Consider the following 11,866-nt stretch of genomic DNA (forward strand, 5'->3'; position numbering starts at 1 on the left):
AAGAAATGTATCGGAACAAATCACTCAGCTTTTAACACAAACTTGGCCCCAAGTCTGGCCCACTCCTTCTCCACCATATTTTCAAATAGGCCGCCTCTGCCCTCCTTGACTGCCAACTAGTGGTGCCAGGTTGTGGCACATGCCAGCTTCACATCTCCCATTTCAAGGCATTTTGGGACAAAATATTATGACAATTAGCATTAAAACGCCGTAAGTCATAAAATCGCTCAGGAGCCATCTTAATTTACACTGTGGAGTTCCAGTACAAAAGTGTTTTTGAAACTTTTTAGACATAGTAGGTTTCAGCAAAAAGCGCGGTCTTACCGAGCGCGCAGAGAGAGACTTCAACTGCACACAGAGCCTCCACAGCAGCGGCGGCGCCAGCGCAGCGAAACGCAACGCAGCGCTTCCAGCCAGCGCCGCAGCCGCACTTGCGCAGTCAGCTCCTTCGCGGGCTGCTCAGCCCCGCCCCTCAGAGATGCGAAGTTCCCAGAAAGGCGCCAGGCAGAGAAACGCTCACGCGCGAGATGCGGCCGCGCAGGCGCAGTCAGGGCCCCCTCACCTAGCCGGAGCCTTTACCCCTCCGTGGTCTTTGGCTTGAGAAGTGCCGCTGGGCTTCGCATTTGTTGAAAGGCTGGGGTCGTGGACCCCCGCAAGGTGTCAGCAGCACGGAGGTGCAGGGCGTCGTCGAGGGTGCGGGGCCGGGCGCCGCCGGTGGCGCGCTCCGCCCCGGGGCCCCCGCCACTGCTCTGGGCCAGGCCCTGGCTCCAGCCTCCGTCCCGGCCCCGGCCTCGCAGTTCACCCTGCTGGTGATGCACCCCTGCGGAGGGCAGGACGAGTCTGCGGCGGAGGGCGTTCTCAGGCAGCCTCCGGCCCTGGGGGACGGCGCCGGGACGGGCAAGTCCATTAGGTACCTGTGCGAAGTGGCGGGGGCTGGCGAGGAGGAGGCAGGGGAGGACGAAGCCGACCTGCTGGACACTTCAGACGCCCCGGGGGGAGGCGAGAGCACGGCTAGTTTGGAGGATCTGGAGGACGAGGAGGCACACTCGGGGGGCGAGGGCGGCAGCGGGGGAGCCCGGAGACGGGGTGGCGGCGGGGGCAGCATGAGCAAGACCTGCACCTTCGAGGGCTGCAGCGAGACCACGAGCCAGGTGGCCAAGCAGCGCAAGCCTTGGATGTGCAAAAAACACCGCAACAAGATGTACAAGGACAAGTACAAAAAGAAGAAAAGTGATCAGGCCCTGAACTGCAGTGGGGCCGCCCAGCCTGGCAGCGCGGGAAACGTCAGACTGGAGGTATCAGACCTTAGCTGAGGTCTTGGGGAGCGGGAGGTGGTTAGGGGGGGAAACAACACTCTTAGCGCAAACCGTGTTTCGTTTCCAGCGCTGCCCGCCGGCTCCCAGATGGGCCAGGTTGCTATGGCTCGACTTGTGGCAGAGAGTTAGTGAGTGCTTGTCCTAAATTAGAGTTTATACACACATGTGCAAAGCCTTAACCGTTCGGGTACATCCTTGTGAGAGATGCATGTGTCAGTGGAAATGTTGTGACATATCAGCAGACCTGTTATTTCAAAGGTCTGCAATATGGGCTGGAAGGACAGGTAGTAAGTGAATGATGTGGTTCATCGCTAAAGGAGCAGGCAAAGAGACCTTAGGAAACTAGATGAAATTATACTTTAGAGAAGGTAATCTCTTCCTGATTGCATTACCCTATTCACAGCGTACTGTTACCAGTATCCCTATTTTAGTACCCAACTCTTAGTACCCCATTGCTAAGTTCTCTGTTCTTAGTGCCCTGGTCTCCCTTAATCTTATTCTTCTGTACTCTGTTTTCAGTAATTCTATTGTCAGTAGCCTTATACTGTCCTCAGTACTCCCATGCTTAGTACCCTGTACTTAACCTTGTTCTCAGTATCCCTTTTCTTAGTACCTTGTTCTAACTATCCCTTTTCTTAGTGCCCCTAGAAAGGGAAATGGAATAATAATGGGGTGTAGGTCTCAGAAGATTTTTGGAGTGTTTAATTTGAATTGTTTTGAAGGTTAAAGCCAGTGCTCTGGTGTTGGACTTTGGGCTACAAATCTCCATTCCATCATCATTTGCTGGTGGTGTGGCCTTCTTGAATAGGTTGTTAAACTCTTAGAAGCTTCAGCGTCTTCATCTGTAAAGTGGATTTTAAAATGGTGCCTGGTTTGTAATGTTGCAGTGAACATGTGAAATAGTCCATATTGAGTGTTCACACTATCTAGCAGATAGTAAAAGCCAGTAAACCTTAGCCACTATTATTGTCATTATTCGTAGTATGCTTGGAAGTTGTTACAGATAAGCAGATATTTCATCTGTATGTTTTCCTCCTTTTAATAAAAGCTATAGTCCCTCAGTACATTGAAAAATTGAATTTTGTTAAAAATGATCCAGAAAAAATTTTAAACTGAAAGCTGTCCTAGAATGTATTCTGAAAGTCTTTAAATTTCTTAGTTTTTGCTGGACTTGAACAACCTCCTCATTGCCAAAATTTTAGACTTTGGGATTGTTTATAAATGTAATGTTATAACTATTTTTAAAATTTATAGCCCTCAACATGTCACACTTAATTTACACTAATTAGGGCCTGAGTGACTTCTCTTTCCCTTTTATCTCATTGAGTCTTAATCTGTTTAGGGTAAAAGGATTTATTTGAGAATCTGATAAAACCTAATGAACCCTTTTCCCAGAAAAAATATATACATGTAGGTATTTAATTTACATACACATTATAGAGTTCAAAACCCCTGTGGACCTGAACTTGTGTCCTTGTAAAATGTATTTTACCAAATCTTAGATTACAAGGAATTATGGAAATAAGCATTTCACTTATTACAGAATGAAAGTAAGGTTGATTTTTTGCCCCCTATATGTTCCAAAGTTACTCCTGTGTTTCAAATTCACTTCAGAATTCTTCAGAGAGAGAATATACTTCTTTTCAAGAAAGAGGTATTTTACCTATAGTTACTTTTTTTCTTTTAACTGTCCAGCTTTTACATCTACAGTTTGAGGAAAATGTATAAAAGGCAAATAGATACTGAATTAAGTCTCCCCCTCGACGTCCCACAAAGAAGAATCTTAATAATTTTCCTATTCTAAAATAATTTGCATGATTTTTTAGGAAAGAGAAGTAATTGCTATAAGCAAGAATTAATACCCTGCTGTACCATTTGGCTTATATTATGGGACACTTTACCAGTTCTGAGACTTCAAGAGCTGTGAGTCTTTATCTTTGTTGAACTGAGTGTGAAGAAAACCAACAGTGACCATCAGGATATAAGGGGCAAGTGTATAGCACTTCTTTAGTAGTGGAAAGGAGGACAGATCATTATAGGCTGAGATACTCTGGAAAGGCTTTGCAGAGAAAATATAACTCAGTATAAGCCAGAAAGGGTGGCTAATAGTTTATGCTTAATCAGCTAAGTGTCTGTTGTGCCAGACACTGTGCAAAGCTGTAAATGGAGTGTCACATCCTTTAGCAATGCTAGATAGGTGCTGTATTTCACATACATGGAAACTAAGGCACAGAAAGGTGAAGTAACTTGGTCTAGGTCTTATACCCAGCAAATATTCAAACCCAAGTAGTCTGATTCCAGAGCCTTCACTCACATAGTGTATCCTCACACAATACTGTTTCCCTCGAATTTGGGTAGGTGAAAGAAAATGAAGCTCATCTTAGTAAAAAAAGGGAAGCGGGAATACAGAAGACACTTTTGGGAAGAAACAGGAGGACCACTCTAGCTAGAGTGGAATATTTATGTGGAAAATTCATGAAAAATAAATTTGGAAAGAGAATTGGAAGCCAGTTTATGTATGGTATTGAATGGCAGGTTATGGGATTTAGGTTTGGAGTCTTTAAAGGAAGCTTCTAATTAGGAAGTAACAGGGCTCTACTCTAATGGGATGGTTTAAAGTCAAGGCCTGTAGACTTAGAGACTTTAGGAGATTATTATAGTAGGACTGATGGGCAGTGGTAGGGGTCTTCTGTAGTGTGAAAAGCAAATTAGAAATTAAGGTTTTTAAAATCATTTACATAAATCAAATAAGGAACAAATATACATAATATTTAGTCTATGCATCTAAAAGTGTATTATATGAGAGAACACATAAAAGGAACTAGGGTTAAAATAATTGACTTACGGGGTTGATCATTATCCTTAAATATCTAAAAGGCTATCGTTTAGAAGAAGCAGTAGGTTTATTTTGCATAGTTTAAGTAGCTAGGAACCTTAGGTGAAAATCACAAGACATATGTCTTTCAGCTCGACCTAAATAAAAGCTACCTAGATGTTGGAGTTACTTAAAACTAAATGGGATGCCTTAAAAGTTGGTAAACTCCTTAGGGCAAAAGGTGTTGAAAATTTTTGAAAAAGGAATTTGAACACTGTAGAAGTTTGGACTAGCTGACTCAAGGTTATTTCTACTACAAGCTTCTGTGTTTTTGTGACATTAACATTGTGAATCTACATAGTGCTTTTCTGGGGTTGTAAGAATAACACCATCAAGTCAGTTTCATTATTTCGTTTCTGTGCACACAAAAATGACATGTAGTTAATCCTGTGGGGAGCGAGGGAGGAAGAAATTATTTTTGTTTTCTCTGGTATCAGAATGCTCTTTTTACAGTTTTTTTTTTTTTTTTCCTTTACATTTTGCGGCCTAAAGTGTTTAGGGATTGAACATTTTTGTCACATACAGTTGATAAACTTCTCATAATGAAAGAGAGAAAGTGGATATTTTAACAGAGAACTCAGAGCCAGTGGGGAAAGAGGTCAGGAGAAGAAAACAGCTTCAGTAACCACCTAAATAAAGAGCAAAGAGAGGAGAGTAAATTTACATATGGCTTCATGGTAAAACACTTACAGTTTTATATTTGCTTAGTTAGAATTTCTGGGTGTGGTCAGTATTGTATCAGGTTTTCTAAGAGTCAGAATATCTTAGTTAACTACAACAATATTTAGTTATGCCAGGAAAATTGTGAGTATTTTAAGATTCTGTCAGGTAATGGGATACATATTTGGTAGTTAGTGCTGATTTTGTTTAGTTAAGGATGTCTCAGACTATGGTTTTCATTTTAGAACTTAACTATTTTGGCTATACCAATAGCAGGAGATTATTTATACCGGTGCTTTCTAGTCTTTTCAAAGCCAGTTTGTCATTTTTTTCCTAGTGACTTCCAAAGTTTGAAAGCTTCGTCTGTCAGTTGCTTCTTTAATATTTTACTGCTCCCCCTCCCCGCATTTAACTGTTGTTGTTAAATGGGCAAGAAACTATCAGGGTGTCTCATTAGCAATATGTAAATTGCCTTTGAGTTATGTATTTATGACAAACTTTGTTTTGGCCTGGGTGGCTTTATCTGAAGAGAATGTTTAATTTCCACTTGGCATTTTTTGTAATATTGAAAATAGCTAACAAGTAACTCTGCTTCTTCCACCTCTGCCCCACTATTGATTTTGAGACCTTCAAGAGACTGGAAATCCCAGGTTGGAAATCGTAGAAGGTGAGGGAGTGAAGAATGTCCTATAAAATTAACTGCCATCACTTTACCTATGACTTAAACAGGGATTTTCCCAATGTTTCACAGGGACTAAGCAAGAAGGAAGAGAAGCTGAGACCCATTCCTTACATCATTGAAAGCTTACAATCATGGATTATTACTTAACTTAATCCTATTTGTATTTTTATAATTTATCCCAGGAAAGTACAGATAACATACTCTCCATTGTTAAACAAAGAACAGGAACCTTTGGGGATCGTCCTGCAAGACCCACTCTTTTAGAACAAGTGTTAAATCAGAAAAGACTGGTAAATATCTGTTTGTAAAGTACTTACAAATTTGTGAACAAAAGTTTTTGTAAATAGAATTATGTAGCTTTTGTGATTGTAAAACTTGTTAAACGGTTACCAGGATCGAATTGTTCTTCCACCACACACGAGAATGTCATAATGCTCTCCCAAAACTGGATGAGCTGAAACACCTTTATTCCTATATCTTCACTGACTAAACCTTGAATATCTGAGCAAGATAGGGTTTTAAAAGAGACTTTCTTTGTACTGAATTCTGTGATTTATGGGATAATGCTTTAGTGGTATGGAAGTATAATTAGGCTACCATTTAAGAACGATCTCTATTATAAACTTGGTAGAAGGCATCAGAATTCAATCAGAAAAAGAGAGATTATTCAATAAATACTGAAATAACTGGTAAATAATTTGAGGACAAAAAAGAATTTAACTAATCATGTCACTGTACGTCAAAATAAATTCCTGATAAAGATTTTTTAAAAATGGCATTGAAACTTTATCTCAAAAATATTTTTCTGGCTTAAAAGAAATAGACAAAATTACAAAGAAATGAATACTATAGTCAAAAATGGTGGTAAAAATGCAAACTTCAAAATAACATATAGGAAAAATCTTTGCAACAAATATAAGAGACTGTGGTTAATATGGTTGACATTTTTAGTTTACAAAATATTTATATAAGTTGATGAGGAAAAAGTTTTGACTTTAATACATTGCAAAAAATATGAACAGGGAAAAAAAGCAGAAATGCCACCATTTAATGATATGAAAAGGTATTCAATGTCAGTAAAAATCATAATAAACAGTACAACAGATGAAAATTATTTAAATGATAACAAACAATGACCTTGAGGGTTCCATGAACTAGATACTCATTCTTTTGATGGTATCATATGTTGGTATAATAAGACTTCTGCAAAGCAGTTTGGCACTATGTATCAGAAGTCTCCAAACTAATCATTCATTTAGCTCAGCAGTCATACTTACTGTGGAGATCTTTGCAGGAAATAAATTCTGTATATGGATAAAGTTAAGCATAAAGATGTTGCCAGAAATGTAATTATCACAGTTAGTAAAATTGTAGTTTAAACAGCTTAAATGCTCAAACAGTGTCGTAATAACTAAGTAGACTATTGTGCATTTACTTAATAGAATTTGGGACTATCTTTACAAATACATGTTTTTATTGAAGTATGGTTGACTACAAGTAAGTTTTAAAACCAGTAACTAGAAAATGTACTTTGCTCTAATGTTAAGGTTTTGTTTTGTTTTTTAAGTTTATTATATTGAGAGAGACAGAACAGTCAGGGGAGGGGCAGAGAGGGGGTGGTGGGGACAGAGGATTTGAAGCAGTCTCTGTGCTGACAGCAGAGAACCTGACATGGGCCTCAAACCCACAAACCACAAAATCATAATCTGAGCCGAAGTCAGATGCTTAACCAACTGAGCCACCCAGGTGCCCCTCTAATGTTAAGTTTTAACATCAGTATTTAATGATAGTATTTCCACCTTGTTCAGTTTATCTTTTTCAGTTTTTTGGAGCCAAAGTATTTTTTCTCCTCATCAATTTCTATAAGTATTTTATTATAGTAAAATCATACTAACCAGAGTCTGTTATAGTTGTTATATGACTTTATATTTTAAAATGACAGTTGTACAAAACTGTATATATATTTTTTGATCAGTCATATTCTGTCTTTTCTGAACTTTTGGTAATGTGCTAATATTACTTTTATTAATACCTATATACCCATACATACACACACACACACACACACACACACACACACACAGACGCTTTAATTTCTTCAGAAAGACTTAATAGGCTAGTGGGAGAAATTGGATCCTTAAGTGGATTTCCACACTAGCATCTAATGGCCATTTTCACATGTGGCCCCTTTTCATGTCCTTGTTTTTCTTGCTATAATCTTGGGCCAGTGCTATTCTTGGCTGTTTGCTCTTATGTTTCATAGACAATATATATGCTGGCACATCAATAAAGCATTTCCTTTGTGTTCAAAGTCACCAATAAGATCAGGCTTCACTCACTATTTTTAGGTTTTAGTATTTTGATGTATGACATCAAATTTTATTATTATTAGTTTGCAGTTTAATTGCAATGCATCAGATGCAAGGGTGAATGCAAAGTCATGTTTTATAAGCATATTGTGCCTTGTGCAGGGACATAACAGCAATTTTATAGCATGTGAAGATAATCCCATAAGAATAATGTTAACAAATACATTTTTTCTTTTTAAGTCATTACTAAGAAGTCCAGAAGTGGTGCAATTTTTACAGAAACAGCAACAACTATTAAATCAGCAAGTTTTGGAGCAAAGACAGCAGCAGTTTCCAGGAACATCAGTGTGAAAGAATCTATCAAGAAGATCTACATTGTTTTTATTTTGTTGTAGTAAATGGACATATTTTTATACTAAAGATAAATGGGGTAAGACATGCCAGTGAAACATAAGCAGTCATTTTCCTGTAAATGTATGTGTGCATTTGGGGATAAATAAGTATTGCACTTTGTGCATCTAATCCTTTCAGGTTACTGTGAATTTGAAGAAACAGCTTATCTTTCCAAAATAACATTTAATTACCGTTGTTTTTTTAAACAAAGTGTTCCTCTTCAGTCATAGTTACTGAAGGTAATGGAGCAGTTACTTTCTGTGGAAGTCAAAAAGTTAATAGATACTAATCTTTGGTCATTTAATTCAGTGGTTCTTATCAAGGGTCATCTGCAAATGTATGGATATGTTTTTGTTGTCACAGTGACCTTGAAAACTCCTAGTTTTTTAGTGAATGGGTCAGGAATGCTAAGTGTTGTATGGTGTCTGGCATGGCCCTTCACAACTAATAATTATCTTACCCACAATGCCAGTAATCCTTCTCTTAAGATACACCGATAGTTGTGATACTACTTGTGATGATAAAATGTAGTCAGGGCACCTAGAATTGGATTCTTGTAATAACCTTTTCTTTACAGTTAAGACTGGAGCTGTCAAAGAGGTAAGCATATTTTAAATGTGTAAGGAAAGTGATCATTGTTACTATCTGTGAAATTAGGATGTGCATTTCTTTTCAGGCATGTGCTGCTAAAACCTAGGAGAGGGGTTATCTAAGTACACTGGAATGAAAGCATCTCTTCAAGTTGGCTTCTCACTTCATGTTACCTATTAGTATTGATCTCTTTTAAAGCAGACTTGTGTGTTAAATCTGTGAACGGTATAGATGTATCTCATTCCACCAATGTAAGGACAAAAAATTTTTTTTTGTACTCATTTTCCTTTTCAAAAAGAGATTCTGAAAGTAAAAATAACACTCCACCATTTTGTCAATGTTTTCCGAAACAGCTAATTTAAGATCGTATTATTCCTAAAGTTCACAGAATGATGAGTAACTGGATAGATAACTTTTTCCTTGTATCTTCTCCTAGGAAAAGTTTTAAAAGGCAAGCCTACCAATAAGAGTAACCAATCAAATGTCAAGAGAGGATTTCCAATGTTAGATAATAAATGTATGTCTCTTAAGTTTAACTGTAAAAATGTGTTTGTTTCTTGGGTTTTAAGCCCTGAAATATGTATCCAGTTAAACTTAGTCATGGCTGTTCTAAGAAGTACTTAAGGAGAGAAAGAATATTTTTGTTTATTTTTTTGTGTGGTTTATACCTGCCTATCTGTGCAAAAATAACAGATTTCACCAAAATTATTCATTAAAGCCCAGTTGTTGACCTTTGCATTGTCTGATTCACTTGTTCTCTTCTTCAGTTTTTTCACTCTGGATGCAGAGGAATTCATTTACATTTGTTATTAACTGTTAGTTCTCTTACTTATGGTATTGGAGCTTTACTTAATTCCTATAGTGTAAATAAACTTTTATGGTGAAAAAAAAAATCAGCTTATCCTTTAAATAGGATAGGAGGCATATGAAAGGAGGGAAAGTAATAGGCCAGGGAGTACTGAATTAAAATAAAAGAGATTGAATTTATGTATAAGTATCTATCTCAACATATACTTGCAGATAAATCACTAAAACAATAAGGTTTTTACTTATTTGGGGGTAGATTTATTGCATGTGTCACTACTAGTTTATCCTTCCATGTGCTCATAACTTTCGCCTTATGGCTTTACAGCTCCTCCCACCAGGAAATTGACTTTATTTACCTACCCCTTAAATCTGAACGACTGGCCTGTGACTTGTTTTAGCCAATAGAATGCGTAAGAAATAATATGCCAACTTTGAGTAGATTTCCAAAGATTTTGAATAGTTGCCCTTGTTCTTTTAGAACCCTACTCAGCTGCCTACTAGCCTAGCCCAGCCTAGTTTGCTGGACAAGGAAACACATAGCCCAGGCACCTTAGTTTCCAACAGCCTGTAACAGCCAGGCATGTGAGTGAGGCTATGCTAGACTAGCTATCCCCCAGACGGCCTGCCAGCTGACTGTAGATGCATTTGAAATCCCAACCCAAATCAGCCAAACCTAGCCCAGAACTACAGAACCACCCAGCTGACCTGTAGAGTTGTGAGCAATAATAAATGTTTATGACTGTAAGTCACAATGTTTTGGGGCGGTTTGTTACACAGCATTCTTGAGAGTAGGTAACTGATACACCTAGCTATATAGTTATTGTTGCTTAACAAGCCACCCCAAAATCTAGTGGTGTAAAACAACAATTTATTATCTCTCATAGTTCTGTATAGGATTGCTATAGTTTTAAATAGTTGTACAAATACTTTGAAGCTAGGTGTGGCAGGCTGTACTTTCCAAAGATGGCCACAACAAAGTCTCCCATTCCACATGCTCTTATGTGATGTGGCCCATTAAGGACTGGATTTTAGGGGCATCTGGGTGGCTGTTATCAGCTAAGTGTCCAACTCCTGATATTGGCTCAGGTCATGATCTCATGGTTCCTAAGATTGAGCCCCGTGTCGGGCTCTGCACTGACAGTGTGGAACCTGCTTGGGATTCTCTCTCCCCTTGCCCTCTGTCTCTGCCATTATACTGCTTGCATGCACACACACGCACAGCATGGACACACTCTCTCTCAAAATAAAGATTAAAAAAAAAAAAGAATTGGATTTTATTTTGCTACCCCCTTGAATCTGGGCAGGCCCTATTCCCACTTTAACAGAATATGGCAGATGTAATGCTATGCTAGTTCAATTGAGACTGGAGGAAAGAGGACACAATAAATACATTTATTTATATAAATATAAATAAGCTTCCAGCTTCTGTCTTCCAACAAAGTCGGAGATCAACTGCCAAGATAGAGTGGGGGAGTTGATAAGAAACTTTAGGAAAAAGGCAAAAGTTGGAAAGATACATTGAAGTCAATGAGAGATGGCTAATAGTAGTCGCTTGCTAATAATCCCCTGATAATCTGTTTTTCCCTTCTTTCACAGTAATAGAATTTTGTGTTGGGAACATCGCCACACAACAAGATAGCTGATTTTCACATGATACCATGCTAAAGAAACCAAACATAAATGATGTGTGGATGATTCCATTTATATAAAGTACAAACACAGGTGAAGCTTGCTGTTAGAGTTCAGGCGTGGTTAGACTTGGGAGGGGGTAGAACCCAGGAAGAGGCATGAAGAGGCTGCTGGGGTTCTGGTATTATGCCCTAGATGCCGGGCATGCAAGTGTGTTCTGTTAATGAAAGTTCAGCAAGCTATACGTTTTATATACATATACATCATATTCACATGATTTTTATGTTTTCAGTATATTGTATTTCAATATTTTTAAGTTTTTCCTTTTTAAGACTATTTATCAGCTGCTCTTGCATGTGAGTAAATTCTGGCCAAGAAAGTAGAAGCAGAATGATGTATGCAATGTCTAGTTAGTGCCCTGAAAGAAAGCAGACAGCCCACTTTCCTTCCTCCATCTTGTGTTAAATGTGGACAAAGCAGCAGATCACCTGTAGGCCAAATGAGGTTAATTCACTGGGGATAAAGGAACAAGATATAAGGACCCTCCTTAGATGGCCTCCATCCATGTGGAGGAGCAGAGCCACCACCCTAGCCTGAAAACCCT

General features: G+C 38.7%; 1 protein-coding gene across 1 annotated transcript; it reads left to right on the forward strand.

Moving 5' to 3' along the window:
- Positions 1-478: 478 nt before the first annotated feature.
- Positions 479-9,562, forward strand: RFXAP (regulatory factor X associated protein). Its single transcript, XM_047855329.1, has 4 exons — positions 479-520; positions 567-1,295; positions 5,716-5,823; positions 8,083-9,562. The coding sequence occupies exons 1-4, from the start codon at positions 479-481 to the stop codon at positions 8,191-8,193; spliced, it is 990 nt and encodes a 329-aa protein (XP_047711285.1). The 3' UTR covers positions 8,194-9,562.
- Positions 9,563-11,866: the final 2,304 nt, after the last annotated feature.

This window comes from Prionailurus viverrinus, chromosome A1, assembly GCF_022837055.1.
Source record: "Prionailurus viverrinus isolate Anna chromosome A1, UM_Priviv_1.0, whole genome shotgun sequence".
NCBI classification, from domain to species: Eukaryota; Metazoa; Chordata; class Mammalia; order Carnivora; family Felidae; genus Prionailurus; species Prionailurus viverrinus.